The 24,623-nt window shown below is 44.0% G+C and overlaps 2 protein-coding genes across 2 annotated transcripts in view; one reads left to right on the forward strand and one right to left on the reverse strand.

Moving 5' to 3' along the window:
• Window positions 1–3,212: 3,212 nt before the first annotated feature.
• LOC147420604 (uncharacterized) lies at window positions 3,213–20,258 on the forward strand. Its single transcript, XM_086504856.1, has 2 exons — window positions 3,213–3,849; window positions 17,996–20,258. The coding sequence occupies exons 1-2, from the start codon at window positions 3,376–3,378 to the stop codon at window positions 19,742–19,744; spliced, it is 2,223 nt and encodes a 740-aa protein (XP_086360982.1). The 5' UTR covers window positions 3,213–3,375; the 3' UTR covers window positions 19,745–20,258.
• Window positions 20,259–21,459: 1,201 nt separating this feature from the next.
• Window positions 21,460–24,623, reverse strand: part of LOC147420605 (WD-40 repeat family protein / notchless protein) — a 96,382-nt gene continuing 93,218 nt past the window's right edge. The window contains exon 13 of the mRNA XM_086505201.1: window positions 21,460–22,202. Coding sequence (XP_086361327.1) covers window positions 22,119–22,202 — 84 coding nt within the window. The 3' untranslated portion in view covers window positions 21,460–22,118. The remainder of the gene's footprint in view (window positions 22,203–24,623) is intronic.

A 24,623-nucleotide genomic window follows, 5' to 3' on the forward strand; every position in this document is an offset into this window, starting at 1 on the left:
AGGGAGGAAGAATGTTTGAATTAGGGTTGCATGAAAACACACACACCTTGGAGAAGACGAAGGAAGCTCAAGGCACACAACAGAGAGTGTATTACTTAGTGAGTAGTGGAAAGATAAGATAGCCCTAGAGTGATGGGCATATATACAATGCACAGGGGGAAAAACCTCCTAGTGAGGGTAAAAATGTCCCGGTGGTCCTAAGTGTGTTCACACATATCACTACCACATGTATATGGTAACAAATCCCCCTTGGGAGTGATGCGATGAATGAGAGCTGGCACATAGAGTATAGTGAAGTGCAATGCTTTGAGGACATGATCAATCCACAAAGGCGAGTAAGCCCAAAGCTTTGCAAAAAGCTTTGAATTTCTCACAAGACAATGCCTTCGTGAAAAGATCTGCAAGGTTTTTCTATGTTGGCATATAAGCCAAGTTGATCTCTCCTGCTGAGAGCCTCTCCCTGACATAGTGGTAATGTACCTCAATGTGCTTTGTGCGAGCATGAAAAATTGGGTTCCTCGCAACTGCCAATGCACTTTGATTGTCAGTGTAGATAGTGTTGACAGTGTCCTGTCCAACATCCAAATCATCCATAAGGCGTCTGAGCCATACACACTCAATCATAGTTGTGAAGACTACCCTGTACTCACCCTCACAACTGGAAGTGGTCACAATAGGTTGCTTTTTGCTCAACCACAAGATACATGAACTATCGAGCATGAAACAAAAACCACTTGTGGACACTCGCGTGTCAAAACAAAACAACTAGCCCAATCTGAGTCCGAAAAAGCATGAAAATCTGGCAGCAATGATCCCCCCTTGGGATAAAACAAGCCAAGATGTAAAGTGCCACTCAAGTAGCAAAAAATCCTCTTGACAGCCTGCCAATGCTTAGACCTTGGGCTGTGCATGAATCTACTGACCTGTGAGACTGCAAACTGAATATCTTGCCGATGTCACTCTTTACCAAACTTCTATTGGATGCCTCATTTATGTATGCAACACGAGGTCAGATAGCCCAATCTGAGTCCGAAAAAGCATGAAAATATGGCGGCAATGATCCCCCCTTGGGATAAAACAAGCCAAGATGTAAAGTGCCACTCAAGTAGCGAAAAATCCTCTTGACAGTCTGTCAATGCTTAGATCTTGGGCTGTGCATGAATCTGCTGACCTGTGAGACTGCAAACTGAATATACCTCGTGTTGCATACATAAATGAGGCATCCAATAGAAGTTTGGTAAAGAGTGACATCGACAAGATCACCAGCATCATGAATAATCAATTTCAAACATGTTTCCATGGGAGTGGGAATAGATTATCAATCCTCAAGTCCAAACTTACATAGTGATGTCTCTATATAACTTGTCTGAGACAAGGCAATACTACCATCACACTGCTTAAATTGTATGCCCAAATAATGATGCAATAGCCCCAAATATTTCATCTTGAAAGCAGCATTCAAATCAGCCTTAAATTCAACAATATGTCTCTCATTTGGTCCAATGATCAGCAAATCATCCACGTAGAGAACGATAATGAGAAGTACATCACCCTCACGCTTTACATACAATGAGCTTTCTCTTGGACTGTTACAAAAGCCTCATTTTACCAAATGACTGCCAGCCTTCTCATACCAATCACGAGGAGATTGCTTCAACCCATACAAAGCTTTCTTAAATTTGCACACTTTATCTTCCCGCCCTTTAATGACAAAACCGCGAGGCCGCGTTACATAAACTTCCTCAAATATGTCACCATTCAAGAACACAGTAACAATGTTTGACTGATGTACATCCCACCAAAATGAGTTACCAATGCACATAGAAAACACACAGTAGTCATACGACAAGTGGGAGCAAAAGTTTCTTCATAATCTATGCCTTTTTGCTGTGCATAACCCTTTGCAACAAGTTGAGCCTTATAGTGATCAATCTCACCATCGGGCTTGCGTTTCAACTTGTAAACCCACTTCGTACCAATGACATTTTTTCCAGGAAGCAAATCACATAAAGTCCATGTATCATTTTCTATAAGTGCATCATATTCTGATGCATGGTGGCCATCCAATTTTCTGAATTATGTGCTTCATGAAAAGACAGAGGTTCCTCAACATCACATAAATTAGACACAGCCAAAGCATAACAATCTGATGCATAAGATGCATGGCGAGAACCTGAACGAGTACAAATGCATCCAATTTACTTTCATGCAAAGTATGCACCAACCATTTAGGCATACCTCTAGCCTGCTCATTCTCATCCCTTTCCTCATCAAGTACATCATGTACATCTGCATTAGTAATAGGCTGAACCAAGACACGCTTTGTTTGCGGATGATACAACCTGTAACCTTGCTTTCAATACTATAATCAACAAAAATACATTTGTCAGCCTTATCATCCAATTTTATGCGCTGTGTTTGTGGCACCAAAGTATATGCCAAACAACCAAAAATATGCATGTGCTCAATAGAAGGTTTTCTATCATGCCATATAAGATGCATTGCCAAACAAGGACTACATAGATTCACATCAACCACCTAGGAATAAAGTAAACATGTGCAGAGTGCATTGAGTACTAAATGTGTTGTTGATGAAAAGTGTCACCGGCACCCCATGCACACGCTTGTGAAAGCTACCTTCCAATATGAAAATTACCCACTTCCCCCATAACTACTTGAGACAGGTGGGGTAGTCAAGCATGAAAAGCTAACCATCACTATTGTCTATGAATCGGTTAATCTCTGCATCCAAGCTGACCACATTCGGTTTTCCAAACAGATAGGTGGTGAAGATTCTTCCATACCTACATGTGGTCCAGTGTTTAGTCCAACATTTGCTCGCAGAAACTATAAGGATTATCTTAATAGACTAATGTCATGCACATCATCTCCACAACAAACCTCAGATAAAACCATCACAGACCATGATGACACATAAGCTTACCAGTTGCCACTGACTGTCACGTTACTTGGATTTTGGAACGGGCTCATCCATCTCTCTGGCACGGTTGCGCGAGTCATGCGAAGCATCATTGAAAGGGAACCTGTTGTGCTTTTCAACACTGCCTTTTCTTTTCTTTCCGACACTTCACTTTTTGAGGGCGTGGCCTCAGCTTGCTGGCCGTGCGATTAGAAGGAAGGGCAATGGTCTAGACCATGCCAAGTGGGCTCCCCAGGCTCTAGAACGCAGAAAAGTAACAAGGGCAAACGAGGGAAACGTTCAAAGAAGCAAGAGGTAAAAAATTCAAGCGATCTCTGTTACTCATTGTCAAGCTCAGAAAAGCCATTTGAAGGCGAGGAAGGCTCCCCTTCCTCATGTCCATTTGTACAGATGCACCCTTCTTTCTCTTGTAGAGGATTAACAGGTCCTCTGCTATGCCCGAGAAGGCGTCAAGGAGGAAGCTTGAGCAGAATGGCAATCTGCTTCTCAGAAAGGAGTTATTACGCAAGGAGCAAGATGCACCTCCCACCCCGTCACCCACATGGAAGCTTTATGAAAACCCCTCTTTTCACATGGTTGCTGCGGCGGTCATGGCAGCCACTTCAGGTTCAATGGAGTGTGAGGTAGAAGAAGCGGAAAAAGAGGAGCAGGAGGAGGACTTTGAATCATTTACATCTCAGAGACGCCAGGACTTTGAAGGCCTGCACGGTCCTGCATTATACAATTCCTTCGTATCGGCTCACAAGCTTGCAGTGCCGCTCCAGGATGAAGAAGGTCAAGGTAACTCGCCTGTCCGAAGGTGCAGATTTCTCGAGACCAGCCCCTGCAGCCACCTCCAGCCACGACCCTCATCTCTTTCCAACTCTGAATCACCTGCCTCAATCAACCATCATCATATCTCTTCAAAGGTAATGCAAGCAAAATTGTGCTTGATCACCTGCTCGTTTTCTGTGTCATTTGTACATTCATGACCTTGTCAGAGCAAGGGAGTTGGAAACAAGCTCCTGAGGAAAGGAGAGGGGGAGCCATTTGGAAAGGAGTTTTAGTTGTTTCTAATGATTGAAATTCTGGTGATGAGAATGTGCCTCTGGTTGCAGAAGTAGTTCTCTTGTGTTGCCTCAATGAAGAGCATCCTTTGTTTTTGTCCTCCGCAATTCTGGATGATCATCTCCTGGGCAAGACCTCCAGAAGGTGGAAATTCATGGAGTTTAAGTTCAGCCTTCTAATCAGCTGATCTTTTTGAAGGAGTACGAGCGGAAGTGCGACGCGAGAGAGAGTGCGAGAAGAAGAGCACGACGATATGGTGAACTCGCTCTACTGTAATGTGTAGAGCATAGTGAGTTCTTATTAGGTTTTTACAAAAGAATATGTGTACATACCTGGCGGCCCGCCCACTTACCTAGGCGACCACATTGGGCTTTATACCCCAACAACCTCCCACTTAAAGTCCAATGTGGTACTTTAAGTGTGAGAGAAGCTACTATACAAGCTAATATACAAGAGATGTAGAGAAGTGATGTACTACCCTACACCTAACTGCTTGCGAACATGCGCAAAGCTCTCTGAGGGAAGTCCTTTTGTAAGTAGATCAGCAGGATTTTCTGTGGTGCGAACTTTGACAAGCTGAAGTTGCTTATCCTCGAGCATTTCCCTGATGAAATGATACTTCACATCCACATGCTTTGTCTTTGAGTGATAAACTGGATTGCGAGCCAATTGTGTAGCACTTTGACTATCACAATATAACACAGGCATCTCTTCTTTGATTCTCAAATCTGTTACTAGTCGATTAAGCCAAATTGATTCTTTGCATGTCTCTGATGCTGCAACATATTCAGCCTCTGTAGTAGACTGAGTAACACAATCTTGTAATCTAGAACGCCATGATACTGCTCCACCAGCCAATGTAAAGACATACCCTGACGTAGACCTTCGGTTGTCTAAGTCACCTGCATAATCTGAGTCTGTAAAACCCTTTACACTTAGCTCCTAACTCCCATAGCATATACGCATACTCTTTGTAGCTTTCAGGTATCTCAATATTCCTTTCACTGCCTCCCAATGTTTCTTGCTTGGGTTTGACATGTATCGACTTACTACTCCCACTACAAATGCAATGTCTGGGCGAGTAGCAATCATTGCATACATCAAAGTACTCACTGCAGACGCATATGGAATCTTATCCATTTCAGTCTGTTCTTCCTCAGACACAGGACAATCTTGTTTGCTAAGTTTCACATATGGTGGCAATGGAACACTCAATGCCTTTCCCTTCTCCATATTGAAACGTTGCAAAACCTTGTCAATATACTCTGTTTGAGATAACCAAATCAACTTCTTTGATCTGTCTCTCTCAATGCGCATACCAAGTATATGACTTGCCTCACCCATGTCTTTCATGTCAAACGATTTTGCCATCTTTGACTTCAAAGCTGAAATTTCTTCCAAGTGCTTGCCAGCAATCAACATGTCATCCACATACAAAATAAGGATCAGCCAACTGCCATCCTTAGCCTTCTTTGTATATAGACAGTGATCGAACTCACTACGTTTGTAGCCTTGAGAAAGCATAAACTTGTGGAATTTATGGTACCATGCCCTCGGTGATTGTTTTAAGCCATAAAGACTCTTTAACAATTGGCATACCCAATCTTCCTTGCCTTTCTCAACAAACCCTTATGGCTGCTGCATGTAAATTTCCACATCTAAATCACCATGCAAGAACGTTGTCTTGACATCTATTTGGTGCAACACCAAATCTAATATGGCAACCAATGCAAGAAAGCATCTCAATGTAGTCATCTTGACCACCGGAGAGAAGACCTCATCAAAGTCAATGCCTTGTTCTTGCTTAAAGCCCTTGGCAACAAGCCTTGCTTTGTACTTTGGTTGACTATCATGAGCGGTGATCTTATACCTGTAAACCCATTTACAAGGTAGAGCCTTTTTGCCCTGTGGTAATTTAACTAGCTTCCATGTCTTGTTTTTATGCAGAGCTGTCGTCTCTGACTGCATGGCCAATTGTCAATTCTCGGAGTCCTTCATTTGCACTTCTTCCTTGTAACATGAAGGCTCATTGCAATCAGTCAACATGACATAGTTCATAGATGGAACAAACCTATCAGGAGGTCACGTGACACGTCCAGATCTACGCACAATAGGTGGCTCAGGCTCAGCCACAACCTGTGGTTCCACTCTATCCTGTCCTTGCTCCTCTTGAGCCCTGACATTTTGTCTTGCACGTGCAGGTCCATCTTCTTGGAAGACAACTCTTCTAATCTCCTCAACCCTCTCTGGTTTAGAATGATATTTGGATTCATTAAAGTGAACATCATTGCTGTGGACAACCTTTCTGGATTCGGGATCCCAAAGTCTGTACCCCATCTCACCAGAATTACCATAGCTTAGAAAGATGCACTTTCTACTCTTTGGCTCAAGTTTGTTCCTAAATTCCTTTGGAACGTGAGTATATGCCTCACAGCCAAAGACTTTGAGATGCTTGTATGAGGGCATTTTGCCTGACCATACCATCTCTGGCACTGAATCCTTCTGCAAAACCTTGCTAGGAGATCTCTATTTACAAGATGAACAACTGTTGATACAGCTTCAACCCAAAACCCATTTGGCAGCTGTGCATTAGACAACATACTTCTGACCTTCTCTTGTATGGTCCTATTCATCCTCTCAGCAACACCATTTTGAGGAGGATTGTAAGGAGCAGTAAGTTCACGTTTTATACCTTTTGACTCACAAAAGTCCTGAAAGGCCTTTGAAACATACTCTCCACCATTGTCAGTGCGTAAGCATTTAAGCTTCTTGCCACTCTGATTCTCCACAAGTGTCACAAACGTTTTGAAAACACTAAACGCTTCATCCTTGTGCTTGAGAAAGTAAACCCATACTTTCCTCGAGTAATCATCTATAAATGTCATAAAGTAAGAAGCTCCCCCTAGAGATAGGTTAGGCATAGGTCCACACAAATCACTATGAACAAGTGCCAACCGTGTATCTCTTCTACTGCTTCTATGCTTATGTGGCTGCTGTGTTTGCTTACCATACAGACAATGTTCACAGAATTCAAAATCATTAAATGAAAAGCCAGGCAAATAACCAGAACGAGACAAGATTTCCATTCCCTTCTTGGACATATGTCCTAACCGGCTATGCCACAAAGAAACGTTCGGCTGCTCGGTTACATTGATTACATTTTTAGAGACATTTGACACATAAATCATGTAAAGTCCTCCAAACTTTACTCCATGTGCTACTGTCATATAACCCTTGGATATCTTCCACATGTTCTGTCCGAAAGTGGTGACATAGCCAGCATCATCAAGTAAACCTGTGCTAATCAAGCTCTTTGTAATTGCGAGAACATGTCTCACATTCTTCAGCGTAAAAGAAGAGCCATTCTGAAACTTCAATTGAACATCTCCAACACCTAAGATCTCACATGTCTGCCCATTGCCTAGCCGAACATGATCTTTAGTGGTCACATAAGAGGTAAACCACTCCTTGTTTGGAGACACATGAAGTGATGCCCCTGAGTCTATAATCCAGTCACTCAGTGCATTTCCATCAGATGCTGTAAGAAGAGCTGAGTCCATTGTATTCTTCAAGAAGTAGATGTCTCCTGACACTAGACTATCATCCTCTGCAACAGTGTTTGTCACATTTATTTCTTGAATCTTCATTGAGGACTTGTTCTTCTCACCATGGTCTTCAGCTTTCTCTTTGCCTTTTTCTGCTTTTCATTCTCTGCAGTCCCTTTTCATGTGACCCTTCTTGCCACAATGGTAGCATTCTATGTCACTCTTGCCTTTAGCACTGCTGGACTTGCTACGAGACTGATTCCTCTTTCCACCTTTGTACTTTTCTTTGGTCCTTCCCCTGACAACTAAGGCTGCTCCCTGCATTGCATAGCTAGTGTGGAATTGTCCAGAGGGAGTCCAGGCCTGAGGGCAAGAGAGCACTAAGGTTGGACAAGGACTATGGTTAGCCAAGTGGGGTCATTGACTAGCCAAAGTGGAATCCTTTGCTACAGAGGCTACATTTCAGTTCTGGATGTGGCCGTAGTGTACAAAGAGGGTCGGATGACCTAGAAAGATACAATGGCAGCATCTCCTAAAATTTAGGGAACTGCTATTTTGGGACCTGAAAAGGTGTTGACGTCATTACCTCCGGAATGACAAGGGGAACATTTTCTTACTCTGCCGTGAAGTCAACTGGGCAACCGGTTGGGATATTTTTAGATGGCAACCCCGAAACGGGAAAATGCTTGTAAATGTGCCAAGTGGCACCTTCTGGTGCACTTGTCTCATGCAACAAGAAGTGGCGCTGAATTTGAAGTGGAGAGAGTCTCATTTTCAGATTTTGTCACAGGTTAAGAGCTATGGAGTGCTTGCTTTCCCTCTTATGCACAGTGCGGTGCCAGGAGTGATGCCCTGCACGCTACGCACTGCCCTCTCTCTCCCCTTTGGCAGTATGTTATGCCTCTCTAGTGGGCTTTTCATTTGACCAATGTACAGTTGTGTGGGTTCATGCGTGATCGCCGAGGCAAGAGCCTCTTGCACAGGTACTGGATTAGCTAGCGGCTAATCCCCCGCAGGTACAGGTGAATTCGAAGAGGTTTCACGCCATAAATCTCGTCCGATTCAAAGGGCAAGTAACCCTACAGGTGCGGGAGCTCGAGGACTTGCTACGGATGCGATCGGCACGCGAAACGGAGCCCGAAACAGTAAATTACAGCCTGCTGTGTATTTTTGCAGGTTTAGGGTTTTGGCCCTAAACGGACCCTAATACCCCCAGGAGGTTTGGGGACGCAAGGGGACCGTTGTACAGGTGATCTGGCGCATTTTCAGGGCTGAAAACAGAGAATTCAGCGTGCTGCAGGTTCTCGCCAGGTTTTGCAAAGTGTCCGTATGCGGCGGGAAAGTCATTTAATGCGTGGGAATATTGACCGTGAAGGGTTCTAGTACAGTTATGTTGCCGAAATCGGGCTGGAACGGTGGAAATTCAGCCGAGTTTGTGCGGGGCAGCTTGTAGGGAACCACAGCGTTTATTCCCTCTTTTGAACAATAAAGAAATACCGAAAGGGGCGCCTAAGTTAGGGGCCAATCTGGTGTCTGTCTACTCATACAGGTGCAATCTAGCAGCCTGTATCCCTCTCCCCTTTGTTGTGTATTGAAAGTACAGGTAAAATAGACGACTAATAATGGGTGAAAGCTAAATCAAGGTTTGAAGTAAAGTCTACCGCCCTTTTTGGATTGAACAGGCCGGTTACATGGTTCCATCGACGGGATTAAATCACTTTTTCCCATAGAAGTGAGCCTTGGTCAGTTTTGGGCTTGAAGACACAGGGGATCATAGACCAGACACAGGGAATTGCAATTATGGCTGACAGACCAGATGATGTGACTGAAGAGGTTTCGTCTTCACAGGGTCAACAGACACATGAAGTGGGTGAGTCCTCAAGACCACCACAGACAAATGACGATATATTCAGGACCCAGTTGGCTACTGCTGTGGCTATGTTCACACAAGTAATGCAGAATCCGAGGTTTTTAGCCTTTCTGCAACCTCCTGTTCCGTCTCAGCAAGTTGGGTCACTGGATCATATTCAAAAGCCTGTTAAGGCTCGAGCATAGGTGATTCATACCGCACAGTCAATGGAAACACCTGTACACTTGACGGAGAACATGCAGTCTCCACAACCTATGCCTAAGGTGCAAGAACAGGTGGCTGAGATGCCAGTCTTTCAAGCTGTACCAGTTCAGCCCGCCACCTTTCAGCAGCCTATAGCTGGTTCTAATGGGCAGGGAAGCAACCTACAGGCTATGCAACAGGTCTTCCCACCACCTTCAGTACACCCTGGCTATTTTGGAGGTGGATCCGTATTCCAGAGCATGGCTGGTCATGCACCTGGAAATCAGTTTTACACGCCAGGAACAGTGTTCGGGGGTGCTCAAACGATGATGCCTAACCCCATGTACAGTGTCATGGGTATGCAACCAGGGTTTCAGAGCACTCAGGGCCAATTTGGGATGTCACAGGCAAATTTTGGTATGGCTGGAATTACAAATCAGCAGCCAAATATGGCATTTCTAGGTCAAGTTAATAGCGGCCAAGGAACACAGATGAACCCTAATAGTGTTCCCATGTTTCAGTCACTTCCATATGACAATTTAACGCCGTTGGAGAGGCCAACTCCGTACAAAGAAGGTGGCAAAGGTGTGTCTTTCACAACCTTTACAGGGTTTGATGACAGGAAGAAGGCTCTCTCATTCCTCCAGCAGTTTGACAAGGCCTATGCAGGGGGAAACTTTACAGAGGCTTCAAAGGTCCGCAAGGCAGCCACTTTCTTGACAGGGAATGCGGGACAATGGTGGACAACTTTATTGCTTCAAGGGCAAGCTCCGTCCACATGGATTTACTTCAAGCAGATTTTTGCAGCAGCATGGTTATCTGATGACTTTGAAGCAGATGTCATGACAGAATGGCACCAGCTAAATGCTGCCACTTGCAAAAATTTGGATGATTACAATCGGAAGTTTTGGAAAGCTCTACTTCCAGTAACTTCCTATAGGTTTGTGCCATTGACAGAACATATTGAAAAATACTGTTGTGGCCTACCCAAAGGATTGAGAAAATATTGCACGAAGACAAAAGTCACTACTTTGACGCAGCTCATCGAGGTAGCAAACACTGGCAATGGTTTGCTCAAGGGAGAAGATTGTGAATTTAACACTGGCGTCAAGGCAGGATCAGGCAAGAAAAATTCAGCCAAGAAGCACGTTGCCAATGAGGCTCCTAAAGGGACTCAGGAGTCAGCCAACGCAGGGAAAGACAAAGCTACGGCTGAATCAGAAAAAGGACCAGCAAAGAAATGGAAAAGACGTTTTCCTCGCAAGTCAGAAGAGCAAAAGAAGGTCCTGAGGACAGAGAACAAATGCTTTATATGTGAGCAGCCTGGCCACATTGCTTACAACTGTCCTACAAAGAAAAGGCCAGCTGATTCTGAAGACAAGGAGGACAGGAAAGGAAAGAAGCCCATGGCTGGTCCAGTGCCAGATATGGTGGGCGACAAGCCAAATTCAGATGCAAGTGAGCTTTGCAGAGCATGGGGAAAGGTCAGGGATCAAACAGTGCTTATCTTCTTTGATCCAGGTGCCAAAGCCAACTTCATTTCCCCAGAATTGGCTTCAAAGTTGGGAATCAGACATGAAGAGATGGAGTATACAGCAGAGGCAGGTTTGTCATGTCTTGGCCATACAGAGGCTGTGACACCCATCATTGGAAAGTTGCGTCTACATATCCAGTCCTATGTAGATGCTGAAGAATTTTACATCATGCCACTGGACGGATGTGATGTGTTGTTAGGTATTCCTTGGTTGTTTCGTGTACAGGGAATCATGGATGTCTACAACAAAAAGATCACTGTACAGAGCAGGGGAAAGACTCACATTCTGGATGTAAAGCTTAAAGGGGAGTCTATTCCTACTGTATCAGCTTCTGCTATTACTTCTGTAATGAAAAAGCATCTTTCTGCGTACTTGGTTTTTGCACGTGAAGTGTCAGATTGTGATGAATCAAATTTATATGTGCTAGATAAAGAAAGATCAATGTTTTTACAACAGTATAGTGACTGTTTTTCCGATTCATTACCGTCTCAATTACCGCCAGAGAGACTCGAGGACCATGCGATAGATTTGGTGCTAGGCAGTAGCCCACCAAATAAGCCTCCGTACAGGGTTAGTGCGGCTCAGCAGAGAGAGATAATGGGCCGAGTACAGGAGCTGTTAGAAAAGGGGCTGATTCAGCCCAGTTCATCTCCATTCTGTTCTCCAGTGTTGTTGGTGCAGAAAAAGGATGGCTCATGGCGTATGTGCATCGACTACCGTGCACTGAACAAGAATACCATCAAGAATAGGTTCCCTATACCTAGAATTGATGATATTATGGACAAATTAGAAGGAGCAGCTATGTTTAGCAGGATAGATCTAAAGAGTGGGTACCATCAGATCCGCATTAGATCAGAGGATGTGCACAAGACTGCTTTTAGAACGACGTTTGGCCTTTACGAATTTTTAGTGATGCCCTTTGGTCTCACAAATGCTCCTGCTACGTTCAATAGGATGATGGACAGAATTTTCCGTCCACACCAGCAGTTTGTTGGTACATTCTTTGATGACATGATAGTCTACTCAAAGAATGAAGAGGAGCATAGGCATCACTTGGCCATTGTGTTCAAAGAGCTACGCAGTCATAGGTTGCTCATCAATGCAAAGAAAAGTGAGTTTTTTCTGGAAGAGATTCACTTTCTGGGACACATTGTCTCAAAGGATGGTGTCAGAATGGATCCTGCAAAAGTTGAAGCGATCAAGTCATGGCCAAATTTGAAGACGGTGCATGATGTCCAAAGCTTTTTGGGACTATGCTCCTATTACAGAAGGTTTATCCGAAATTTCACTGAGATTGCTTCACCTTTACATGCTCTTCAAAAGAAGGCAGTCACCTTTAGATGGACACAAAAAGAGATTTCAGCTTTTAATCTCTTAAAGGAAAAGATGACTTCTGATCCAGTCATTGTGTTGCCAGATCTTAGGAAGTCATTTGTGGTCCAGTGTGACGCCTGTGGTAGTAGCATTGGTGCAGTGCTAATGCAAGATGGTAGGGTAGTAGCCTATGAGAGCAGAATTTTGCAAGGGCCAGAGATGACCATGCAGGTCTATGAGAAAGAGTTACTGGCTGTGATTCATGCGCTCTTAAGTTGGAAACACTACCTGCTAGGTGCAGATTTCGTTGTCCAAACGGACCATCAGACCTTGCGATACTTCTTGACACAAACAAAGTTATCTGAGAAGCATATGCGATGGGCAAATATCTTGTCCATGTTCCATTTTCAGATTGTGCATGTGGAAGGCAAGAAGAACGTTGTGGCTGATGCCTTGTCAAGGAAGCCACAAATTTCAGCTGTGTCGATTCCTTATCATCATGAACTTGATGATATGAGAGAACAGTATGCAAATGATGAAGATTTTGCAAGGGTCTTCGAGCAACTAATGGATGGACAACGTCATGAACACTATCTTCTTAAAGACGGGTTCATGATGATGCATGGCAGATTGTGTGTCACAAAGCCATTGCGACGCAAAGTTATGGAAGAGAGTCATGTCCCACCGTATGCAGGGCATCGTGGTATCGATGCTACAGTTAAAGCGGTTGAGACATTCTTCTATTGGCCTACATTGAGAAGGGATGTGGATGCCTTTGTGCGAGAATGCCTAATATGCCAAAAGGTCAAGTTTGACAGGCAAAAGGCACCAGGGTTATTGCAACCACTACCTATTCCAGATAAACCATGGGAAAGTATTGCTATGGATTTTATCTTTGATCTTCCGAGAACGCAGACAGGAAACGATGGTATTTGGACCATTATTTGCAGATTCAGCAAACAGGCTCATTTTATTCTTGTCAAGAAGAAGATAAAGCCAGATCAGATGGCACGCTTGTTTATGAGCAATATTTTCAAGTATCATGACATGCCACAATCGATTGTTAGCGACCGTGATCCACGCATGACAAGTTTGTTCTGGAGAGGTTTGTTTGAGAATATGGGCACCACGCTCAAATTCTCTTCGTCATTTCATCCTCAAACAGATGGGCAGTCAGAAGAGGCAAATTCTACTGTCCTAGATCTGTTGAAGTGTTATGTGTCAGAGCATAAAGGAAAGTGGGAGCAGTATTTGCCATTGGTGGAGTATGCATACAATAATACAGTGCATTCATCAACTGGCAAGGCACCCTTTGAGATAGTTGAAGGTGGCAAGAAAGTTCCTCCCATACTGCATACAAAAGACAAGATATTTGAAGCAGATAAGTATGTTCAGGACATGGATGAAATGTACAAGAAGGTCAAAGTGGCCTTAGAAAGGACTCAGGCAAAACAAAAGAAAGCAGCTAATCGTCACTGTCGTGAAGTGGTATATTCACTTGGTGATTGGGTGCTTTTACGTTTTGAAAAGGCAAGGTTAAAGAAGATGAAGGGCAAGGAAAGATTGTTTCCAAAGCTCAGCATGCGTTACTATGGGCCTTTTCAAGTGTGCGACATAATCAGTGATGTTGCATATAGGCTGAAATTGCCTGACAGTTGGAAGATTCACAATGCGTTTCATGTGAGTCTTCTCAGACCCTATGTGGGTGATGTGCCAGAAGATATGCCAGCTGAAGATCAGCCGGAAGTCGAGGAACTTGACGAGATCTTGGTCCCGGAACAGATTTTGGCACACAAAGAAAGGAAAGTGAAAGGCAAGTTCACTTTACCTTGAAGCCTTCGGTTTGCAACCTACCTTGACCCCTTGAGTTTCAAAGCTACATGGATTGTCAGTGTGACAATGGCTTCTGAAACAAATGATGTACAAGGTATTTAAAGTGAGCTCAAATGAAATACCTGTTACATGAATGTTATAGCTGTACAGATTGTCAGTTTGGCAATTGCTCTTATGGAATGTCCAAAAGTTTGGTTAGTGCTATAGAAGTGAGTATTTCTTGTCAGTTTGTCAAGGATACAGTGATTGCTTCTATTAAAGAGTACATGTGTAACTGCATTCTTAAACTGTCGGTTTGGGTATGCTCGAAAGTGTTACGGGATCCAACGTGTACTATAAGACAGTGGCAAAATGTGCAGTTACCATTTTGTCATTGGAAAGTTAGTGACTCAAAGCAATGGCACAGTGCGCAGCTACCACTATGTCATTGGGACAGGGTTCACACGCAGGCAATACATGAGTCGACGAGGTGTTGAATACACTAGGGTTGACAATGAGCATGTATGTGTCGTATATGTGTCGACAGGTGTTGAATACATCAGTGTTGACAGTAAGCATGTACGACATAGATGCAAACGAGGACGTTTGAGATTTCAAGAGGGGGGTATGTCACCAGCGTGTGACTACTATCTATCCTTTTTGTTGATTTCTTTCTTATTATCTATTTACTTTCACTTTTTGGAAACACCCCTCGGGAAATCTAATTGCCCTGCATTGCATAGCTAGTGTGGAACTGTCCAGAGGGAGTCCAGGCCTGAGGGCAAGAGAGCACTAAGGTTGGACAAGGACTATGGTTAGCCAAGTGGGGTCATTGACTAGCCAAAGTGGAATCCTTTGCTACAGAGGCTACATTTCAGTTCTGGATGTGGCCGTAGTGTACAAAGAGGGTCGGATGACCTAGAAAGATACAATGGCAGCATCTCCTAAAATTTAGGGAACTGCTATTTTGGGACCTGAAAAGGTGTTGACGTCATTACCTCTAGAATGACAAGGGGAACATTTTCTTACTCTGCCGTGAAGTCAACTGGGCAACCAGTTGGGATATTTTTAGACGGCAACCCCGAAACGGGAAAATGCTTGTAAATGTGCCAAGTGGCACCTTTTGGTGCACTTGCCTCATGCAACAAGAAGTGGCGCTGAATTTGAAGTGGAGAGAGCCTCATTTTCAGATTTTGTCACAGGTTAAGAGCTATGGAGTGCTTGCTTTCCCTCTTATGCACAGTGCGGTGCCAGGAGTGATGCCCTGTACGCTACGCACTGCCCTCTCTCTCCCCTTTGGCAGTATGTTATGCCCCTCTAGTGGGCTTTTCATTTGACCAATGTACAGTTGTGTGGGTTCATGCGTGATTGCCGAGGCAAGAGCCTCTTGCACAGGTACTGGATTAGCTAGCGGCTAATCCCCCGCAGGCACAGGTGAATTCGGAGAGGTTTCACGCCAGAAATCTCGTCCGATTCAAAGGGCAAGTAACCCTACAGGTGCGGGAGCTCGAGGACTTGCTACGGATGCGACCGGCACGCGAAACGGAGCCCGAAACAGTAAATTACAGCCTGCTGTGTATTTTTGCAGGTTTAGGGTTTTGGCCCTAAAGGGACCCTAATACCCCCAGGAGGTTCGGGGACGCAAGGGGACCGCTGTACAGGTGATCTGGCGCATTTTCAGGGCTGAAAACAGAGAATTCAGCGTGTTGCAGATTCTCGCCAGGTTTTGCAAAGTGCCCGAAGCGTCGGGAAAGTCATTTAATGCGTGGGAATATTGACCGTGAAGGGTTCTAGTACAGTTATGCTACCGAAATCGGGCTGGAACAGTGGAAATTCAGCCGAGTTTGTGCGGGGCAGCTTGTAGGGAACCACAACGTTTATTCCCTCTTTTGAACAATAAAGAAATACCGAAAGGGGCGCCTAAGTTAGGGGCCAATCTGGTGTCTGTCTACTCATACAGGTGCAATCTAGCAGCCTGTATCCCTCTCCCCTTTGTTGTGTATTGAAAGTACAGGTAAAATAGACGACTAATAATGGGTGAAAGCTAAATCAAGGTTTGAAGTAAAGTCTACTGCCCTTTTTGGATTGAACAGGCCGGTTACAGTATCACTGAAAGGATCTCAACATTCGAGAATCCCCCAGTTCAATAAAACCTCACTCGACCCTCAACAAAGGTTGCAGTAAATTTGATAGTACATAGACTTCCCACAAAGTCATACATCCACAAATTTTCCATTGTATGCTGTAACCGCTGCGGCGGTTGTTTGCTGCGTGACTCACAGCCAGCAAACCCTCAACAGACATACATCATCTCTGACAATACATCCCATGTGGAAGTACCTGCAATGTCAGGATGAAATCTGGAATATCAAGCAGCAAACACAAGCTACCTGATGAACTAGTGGATGTCGCCTACAGTCTGTGTGTAGATGCGCCTGTGTCGTATGTGACGCCTCCAAGAACTGTGAGCCGTCCTTCGATGTGTAGACAGCCACAAATCAACACTCTGGGAGTGTCGATATCCTCAGCATCTGCAGTCGTAGGCCGAAAACCCCAAATTTGCAGAGTCGGATCTGCATCCGCTGAGACCACGTAGTCGAAAATGGCCTGCGCAGAACTTTGTCGAAGTCGAACGGTGGCCGAGATGACCTCAGAATGAAATTTCACTCCTGTCGAAGCTGGTGACCGATGTCTTTGCCTATCGAATTTCACTCCAATCTGAGCTGGTGACTCTAGCCTCCTGCAGTGTTGCCCCAAGCCTCGATCTGAGCTCTGATACCAGTTGAAGGAGTATGAGCGGAAGTGCGACGCGAGAGAGTGTGCGAGAAGAAGAGCACGACGATATGGTGAACTCGCTCTATTGTAATGTGTAGAGCATAGTGAGTTCTTATTAGGTTTTTACAAAAGAATATGTGTACATACCTGGCGGCCCGCCCACTTACCTGGGCGACCACATTGGGCTTTATACCCCAACACTTTTTCGCCATCTTTCAAGAGTAGACTCTTTACTGCATATGGCTTATGTATTTTAAGCAAAGAGAAAGTGAAATTTACTGGGCAGAGTTTGTCCCAAGGTAGAGTTAGAATTTTGTACAAAATGATAGTTTCGATACCAAATTAACATTTATGTCAAGAAAGCAAGAAAGATGTTATTAACATTCTTCAGAGGTCAAAGCTGACCTAAAGGACTGATCAGATACATCAATTGTCACAATCCATTTCAGGTATCATGCCTTGAACGGGTAAAATGAAAATCAAAAGGAAAGGAATTTTTGAGGCTCCATTTCAGGTATCATTCCTTGAAGGGGTAAAATGAAAATCAAAAGGAAAGGAAATATTGAGGCTCTTATGACTCACAAGAGCTGTGATTTCAAAGTTATGTCAACCATACAAGGGGGGTAGGCTGTTAGGGTGCATTGAGAGTTCAGACTTGTCTGTCCTCCTGAAGGTGCACATACTATATTTAAGAGTGGGCCTAGAGGTCTCCATCTTGCAGCTTGCCTTAGTAATCATTGTATGTGACTGAAGCAAACAATTCATGCATCCCACTAGTAGAAAATCACGGTTGATACTTCCGTTCATCTCTCTACCAGCTTGAGGGATCCGGTATTTTGTAATGTAACTAGACACGTCTTTTGTGTAAAATGAAGTAAATTATCGTGTTTGTCAAGACTATCTGCACTCTTTCAAGTTCTTTCTTCCATTCTCTGTTCCAGTATTTCTTATGGATGTGCTATTCATTTTATAGAGAGATTCAGCGGAAGAGCTCGGTGATTCGCCAGGCATCGACAGGAGCTCAGATTCTAGGCTTAGTGCTTCTCCGTGCAGTTATATCAAAGCCTTCAGTAGATTCAGTCTTGACAGCTCACAACATGATAGTTTTCCTGTCGAATCTGATTTTAGCGAGGAGCTTCAGCGGGCATTATCAAGAGTGCGACAAGTGGAAGCTGCCCAGATTTCAGCCCGAAAGGACGTTGACATCTTACTCAGACGGTGTGCTGATGAGATTACTATGCTGAGGGCAAAAGAGCAAGAGAAAGTGAAGGCCACTGTTTTATTCATAGCAGAAGAGCTGGAGATGGAGAGAGAGGCAAGGAAGAATGCAGAAGTAGAGCGGGAGAGGCTTGCCAACTGTGTTGCAGACGCGAACAAGGCGGTGTTAGCGACTGAGAGAGAGCTAGAGAAGGAACGTCAATCAAGGCTGCTGATGGAGGCCGTGTGTAATGAGCTGGCAAACAAAATAGGTGAAGACAAGACTGAAGTTGAAGAGCTCAAGAGAGAGCTTGCTAAAGCAAGAGATGAGATTGAGGAGGAACGGAAAGCGATCCATGTAGCAGAGGCTTGGCGTGAGGAAAGGGTCCAGATCAAGCTTGCGGAAGCCAAGCTTGAGCTTGACGAGAGATGCATAGCTTTGGACAGACTGAAGATGAAGTTGCAGTGTTTCTTGAGTAAAGAGGGAGTCCATAGGGCTGGTCGTAGAGGCAAGAGTCTGGAAAGTGTGGTCAAGAGAGTGCAAGAGCAAATGTCTACAACTCTATTTTTCCAAAAAGAAGCTGGCTTTCAATTGTCACCTGATGAGGATGCCCTTTCCGGTAACATCGGGTATTCTCAGTGGAGCAAAAGTGATTGGTCGAGTATTGCTAGGCCTGCATATGACAGGAAATACGAGAAGGGAACTGGTTTTTTGGATGAATGGAGTGGAAGTGATTTGGATCCGATTGTGGATTCTAACAGATGTGCGAGGGAGTCATGCAACTGGTTGGAGTTCAAGGATGCGCATCTCGATGAACATAGAAGTCAGCGTCCAAAACAAGCATCCAGAAGGAGAAGGAATAAGGCTAGCATCAAATCCTACAGAAGCAAGACTAAGGAGCTTAGTAGTTTGGGTGGCAAAGATTTTGTAGAGGACAGCATTGACTTTCTTGATAGGAATAGGCATCGGAGTAACGATAGTGGAAGTGAAGGTGACAGTCCAAGTGAATGCAATATTGACGAGCAAGAGGAAGACAAAGTTAGTGCTGAAAGTTCTGTTGGCACTTGGCGCCAGAGACAGAGAGAGATTATGTTATGGAGTACCAAGGGACTGGACGAGCCTGAGGCGAGCTCTTCCAAAGTAGAACAAATTTGCAATATGAAAGGTACACATGGTGCTGCAAGAACCAAGCACCAACTCTTTTGTGGGCAGGGTGCCGTAGGAGCGGAGAGGTGTCACTATAGGACTTTCCATGCTAATCATGTACCATCTCGAAGAAAAGAGGACATTTTTGCCACAGAAAGAGTGAGTGAGATTTTGTCCCTTACAGAACCCTCGCCTGCTTCCAAGGGTCATATGCCTAGTCCTGAACTTCAGATGGGAGATCCCTGTATTGTCAACCCAGACAAACACAGCGTGTCATGGGGAAGGAGAGCTGTATTTAGTTCTGTTGGCCAATCAAAGCCTTATAAAAGAAACAGCCTTCATGTGAAGCTACTACTGGAGGATAAAATGCTTGAATAACAGCAATTGGAACTATAAAGGCAGTGCTTCAAAGTTCTAACTGAGTCGGTCAGTTTCTAAAAGTGGTCTGGTAACGACTTCTTTATTTTTCTGTGCTATTGGTGTTGGTAATGGCCATGAAAGGTTTATATACATGTTTGTACAGCTTCTACAAACGGCAGATTTGTCACAAACAGGTGGCAATGCTAGCTGAGTTGTATGGCTGGAACATGTGTCCTAATGGGAAAAAGTTACATGTAATATGCTGTCATCATGGCTATGTGTGCACATCTCTAGAGGCATGATGGGGATCTGGTATGCGCAGGTTGGACTGGGTTACTGCAATGACAGGGTTCTGGGTCATACGGGGCCCTCTGGCATCCATGCTCAAGGGCTTTTAATATGCTGTAGAAGAGTATTTGGGATCGTATGATAATAGCCTTAATGGCTTTTCATGTAATCTAATGTGTATATGGTAGAATCGTGTCTGACTCGTGGGATATATCTTTGAGGTCTATTGGGAATGTTCCTATGATGTTAATATCTCCTCTCTCTCTCTCTCTCTCTCTCTCTCTCTCTCTCTCTCTCTCATATATCTTGTATCCTCGCCTCCCATGAATCACCCCTTACCCCCTACCACAGGACCACATTTTCTTACTTTGTATATTTGATTTGTTGCAAAGTCAGGCTTTGCCTAATAGTTGCAGAAAGATCGATGTTTCTTTTCTCCCCACATGGAATTGTACAAGAGTAGGAAATATTGGCAAATCATAAATGTAAACCCAATAGAAACTCCCCTTTCAAACTACCAAGGAAGCCTCTATGTTAAGTATGTGCTTAACTTTTGTACGATTCCAAAGGAAGCAATAAAATCTCAAGGCTTGCTGATGATGAAATGCAATAATACAATCAATTCCATTTCTTTATGTGAAATCCCTTTGCAATGTGATGTTTGATAAGTTGCGTGGCCATTGAACATTACAATTAACAAGCTCAGCTCTCAATTAGACTTTATATTTGTTTGTGCAATCTAAAGACCAAAATAGAATCTAGAAGTAATGAACAAGTCTTATCAACTTCCAGGATGAGTAGTCTGACAACGTTCTTTCTCCATCAATTCAATCCACATGATAGCTCTATTTGTCCACCAGAAGTTGCATAATTCATCAGATTCTAGTTCAACCAAAAAGGATGCTATGGCCTGCCCAAAAAAGTTTCACAATGACACTTATCCCAAACTTCCATGCTTACAAATGCTTTAAATGGCTCTAGCAAAAACTTGGCCACACCCCAACCAATACTTGAAACTAGGTTTGCTAGAAGGTGCTAAACAAGCATGTGAGAGGGAGAGAGAGTTTGGGGGGGGGGGGGGGGGACATTCAGCCTAAAATAAACAGTTAGAAAAGCTTGAGCTGTTATGGGGACACCAGAGGGTTCACTTGGATGAAGTTTATTGGAAAAAATGCTCTTATGCATCCCATGTAATAAATCTTTTCTCAAGCTTGGAAAACTTTACATGCAAATTGACTATATTTAAAGGTTTTTACAGCACCTGTGTAACAACACTATTTGGTAGGTTTTTCCACCTTCAAGTTTAAATTTCAGAGGTGAATTCTTTTTGGGGTGGGATCACACCAAGCCAGTATTTTATTAGTTGCTTGCAATGAAGCAAGGAGCAAAAACTCACATTTTTAAACACAACCTTTATTAAAATGTGTAGCAAAAGACACCAAATATTAGCAGTGAGCGCAGATTTTGAAACATGACCAACAGGCAATTGCAAACAATTTGAGAGCTAGCAAGCTGTCATGAGGGACTTCTCTCTTGGAGTTTCGAGGTACTTTACAGAAAGTTTAGGCTTAAACTAAAGCTCTGAATCTATTTGGGGTCTTGTTATAATGTTCCCCTGTTAGACATACATGTTTTGCTACTGTCCAAAGTTAGTTTAAACTGCTCCTTTCTCAAAGCGAAAAACAGATTTCCAAGATTGCAGAAAACATCTGCTCTGAAGGTACTCATGTTATAAATGTTTCTACCACTATCGAATCTTTAAATGTCCAAGGTCGCTTGAAAATGCTGTGGAGAATTACTCTGTGATCGGTAGAAAGAATGACTTATCCTCTCCATGTCGAATGCTCATTTACTTTCTTAAAACAGAGCCTCATACCCATTCCAAGGCCTTTAAGCCACTCCAAACCCTTTTGCGTATGTACTGAAACACCATGATGAACGCCATTTACTGCTTACATACACAGTCCAGATTTCCAAGGAAGACAATATCAACTGCCTTGAAACCAAAATGCAGTCCAATGGAAGTTTCCAGGCTCAATTCTGTTAAATGAAAAATGAGCCACTGAAACACTGCATCTTTTTGCTTTTGACTTTTAGAATCCATCTAGCCCATCCACAGCTTCAGGACCCTGTCCCTTCCGCCAGATGCTACCTTCTGACCATCGGGACTCCAATCAACAGAGAAGACCTAAGCACAAATTTTGAGAATGATAATGTTTTTGCTTTTAGTAACCATACGACGAAAAAGGCTGTTCAGAAGTCTACCAAAAAAAATAAAAAAATCTTAATGGTCTCAACCATCTTCTTGTAAAAAAACATCACTGGTGTTCAGCAAAAGTGTTGTTACACAGGTGCTGTAATACAAGACAATGCTAGATAAAGCACCATGGAGGTGGCATCCTCCTTATGTCTTCAACATTACACATATCAAACTGACATGACAAACTGCAAAACACATTGCTCTAATAAGATTAAAAAAACTTTTGCATGTGCAAGGTAACGAGAGAGAGAGAGAAGAAAGAAAGATTTTATTAACGTTTTCGAAAGGCCGAACTTGGCCTATGAGACAAATCAATGTAAATATACGATATATCCTCTGTCTTCCCAAAAAAGGAAAAGCTGAACTGAAAGTAAAGACTAGCTAAAGCTAATTGATAAACTGGTGGATCTGGAGTACAGTGAGTGGTGACTATGATGGTGGGGTGGAGCTCTACCGCTAGGGGCTCAGAATGCAGGACTCTATGCAAAGTATGATATGCACCCTAGCTAGCTCCATACTGGGGGTGTAGTATGGTATACATCAAAGATGGGGGTGTTAGCAACTCCCTGAACAATATGCCTGGGTCTGATATCAGCTGAGCCAGGCACTGTGCAGTCTCACGCTAGAACTTGTCTCTGATCCCTGTCATCTCTCGCTGGTAGAGATGAGGTGTTTGAAATCCAGGCACTCTCTGACTCCTGCTAGCTCTGAGCGTCTCTGCTTTTTGGAGGGTGACTCCCTGCTGTGTGGATACCGGAGGCAGGGTGGATCTCTGAAAGAACGTAGTGATCTGTGTTTGACGTCAGGCCTGTAAAAAAATCTCTGTCGCTAAATCTGCAGTATAAATCTTCCTAGAAAGCGCTGATCTACTGACTCTTAAGAGATGGATGGAGCGTGTGTGAGAGAAATGAAATGCTATATTAACGTCTTCAAGAGGCCAAAGTGACCTATGAGACCAAAAAGTTACGATTGGTGAATCTGATATAATGTCCGACTCTTGAGTATAGAAAGTACAAAAAGCTGAAAAAACTGAAACTGAAACAAAATAGGCGGGGAGAGTGACGGGGTGAGGGCTGATATAATGGGTTAGCTAATGGATACACATCACTAGTGATACAAATACAAATGAGATACGATTCATCAGAGGTAGGTGGGTCAAGCTCAGATGAAATCCCTCATCGGTCGCTGCCGAATCTCCTCAATATCCTCCATGGTCAATACTCTGACCAGTTGTCTCGCATGTCGAGCTAGGATGATCTGAATCCTCTGCTGCCACCTCCGTCGATGATGTGAGCCCCCCCCTGGTCGTGGCCGCATGGATCTGCCTAGCTCAATGGCTCAGTCAATCAGCGTACCTCTGGTGTAAATGGAATCTGAGATCTGCTGTGATGACTGCTCCTCTGGCTGTGCCCTGTCTGGTGTAAAGAAATCTGTTATTTGTCTCTGAGACTGGCTCTCCCTTGATGAACTCAGCAAGCTCTCTCTATGTTTGCGCAGCTCTAGTAGAAACAATCCAAGACATCTCTGATCCTCGTATCTCATGACTCTAGAAAATGGTCCAAAACCCTCTCTGAACAGACAGTGGAAGCGGCCTCGTATCTCATAGTACACCGGGTAGTGACATGTGTAGTGTAGCTCTGTCTCGGGCTCTAGGCGACATAAATGATATATCCTAGCCTCTGCTGGTACCTCTCGAAAATGGCCAGTCTCAATCTGAAGCTGATGTGAGGATGTGCGTCTCTCTCCAATAGCACACAGTATCCCATGAGATAAGTGTGTTCCATGTATGCATGCCTAGTCACAAAACCGTTCTCCGTGAGTTGGAGAAGATGCTCTCTACAGAAAGCCATCTTCATGCCCAACTCCTGTGCCGGCTGCATCCATGTGCTCCTGGTATCTAGTTGAATCAGATCCTGATGTACGAGTCTGGTGATCTCTCTCCGTGTGAGAGGTAGGGAGGGTGCATCCAAGGAGTACTAGAACGGAGGCAATCTATCCATGTGACTGAGACCATGAAGTCATCTGCCCATATCAACATGCTGTCACCCTGCAGTGCTAGCTGTCGGGATGACTCCAAGGCTAGCCGAGCGTATCTCTCTCTGGGGAGGTCCCATACACTATGTATAAAGGATACTGATCTAGTCAATGCCTCGACCACGAGGGTGGGGCGGCTAGCTCGGCTCAGATAATCTCATGTGGCATTGAGGCCTTAGCCCGAATCATCCGAGAAATATGAGAGAGAGAGAGAGAGAGAGAGAGAGAGAGAGAGAGAGAGAGAGAGAGAGAGATTTTAACGTCTATAAGAGGCCGAAGTCGGCCTATGAGACTAATCAAGTATACATGTGTGTA

The sequence above is a fragment of the Adiantum capillus-veneris genome, chromosome 28, assembly GCF_014529385.1.
Source record: "Adiantum capillus-veneris isolate H3 chromosome 28, ASM1452938v2, whole genome shotgun sequence".
In the NCBI taxonomy this organism is placed as follows: domain Eukaryota; kingdom Viridiplantae; phylum Streptophyta; class Polypodiopsida; order Polypodiales; family Pteridaceae; genus Adiantum; species Adiantum capillus-veneris.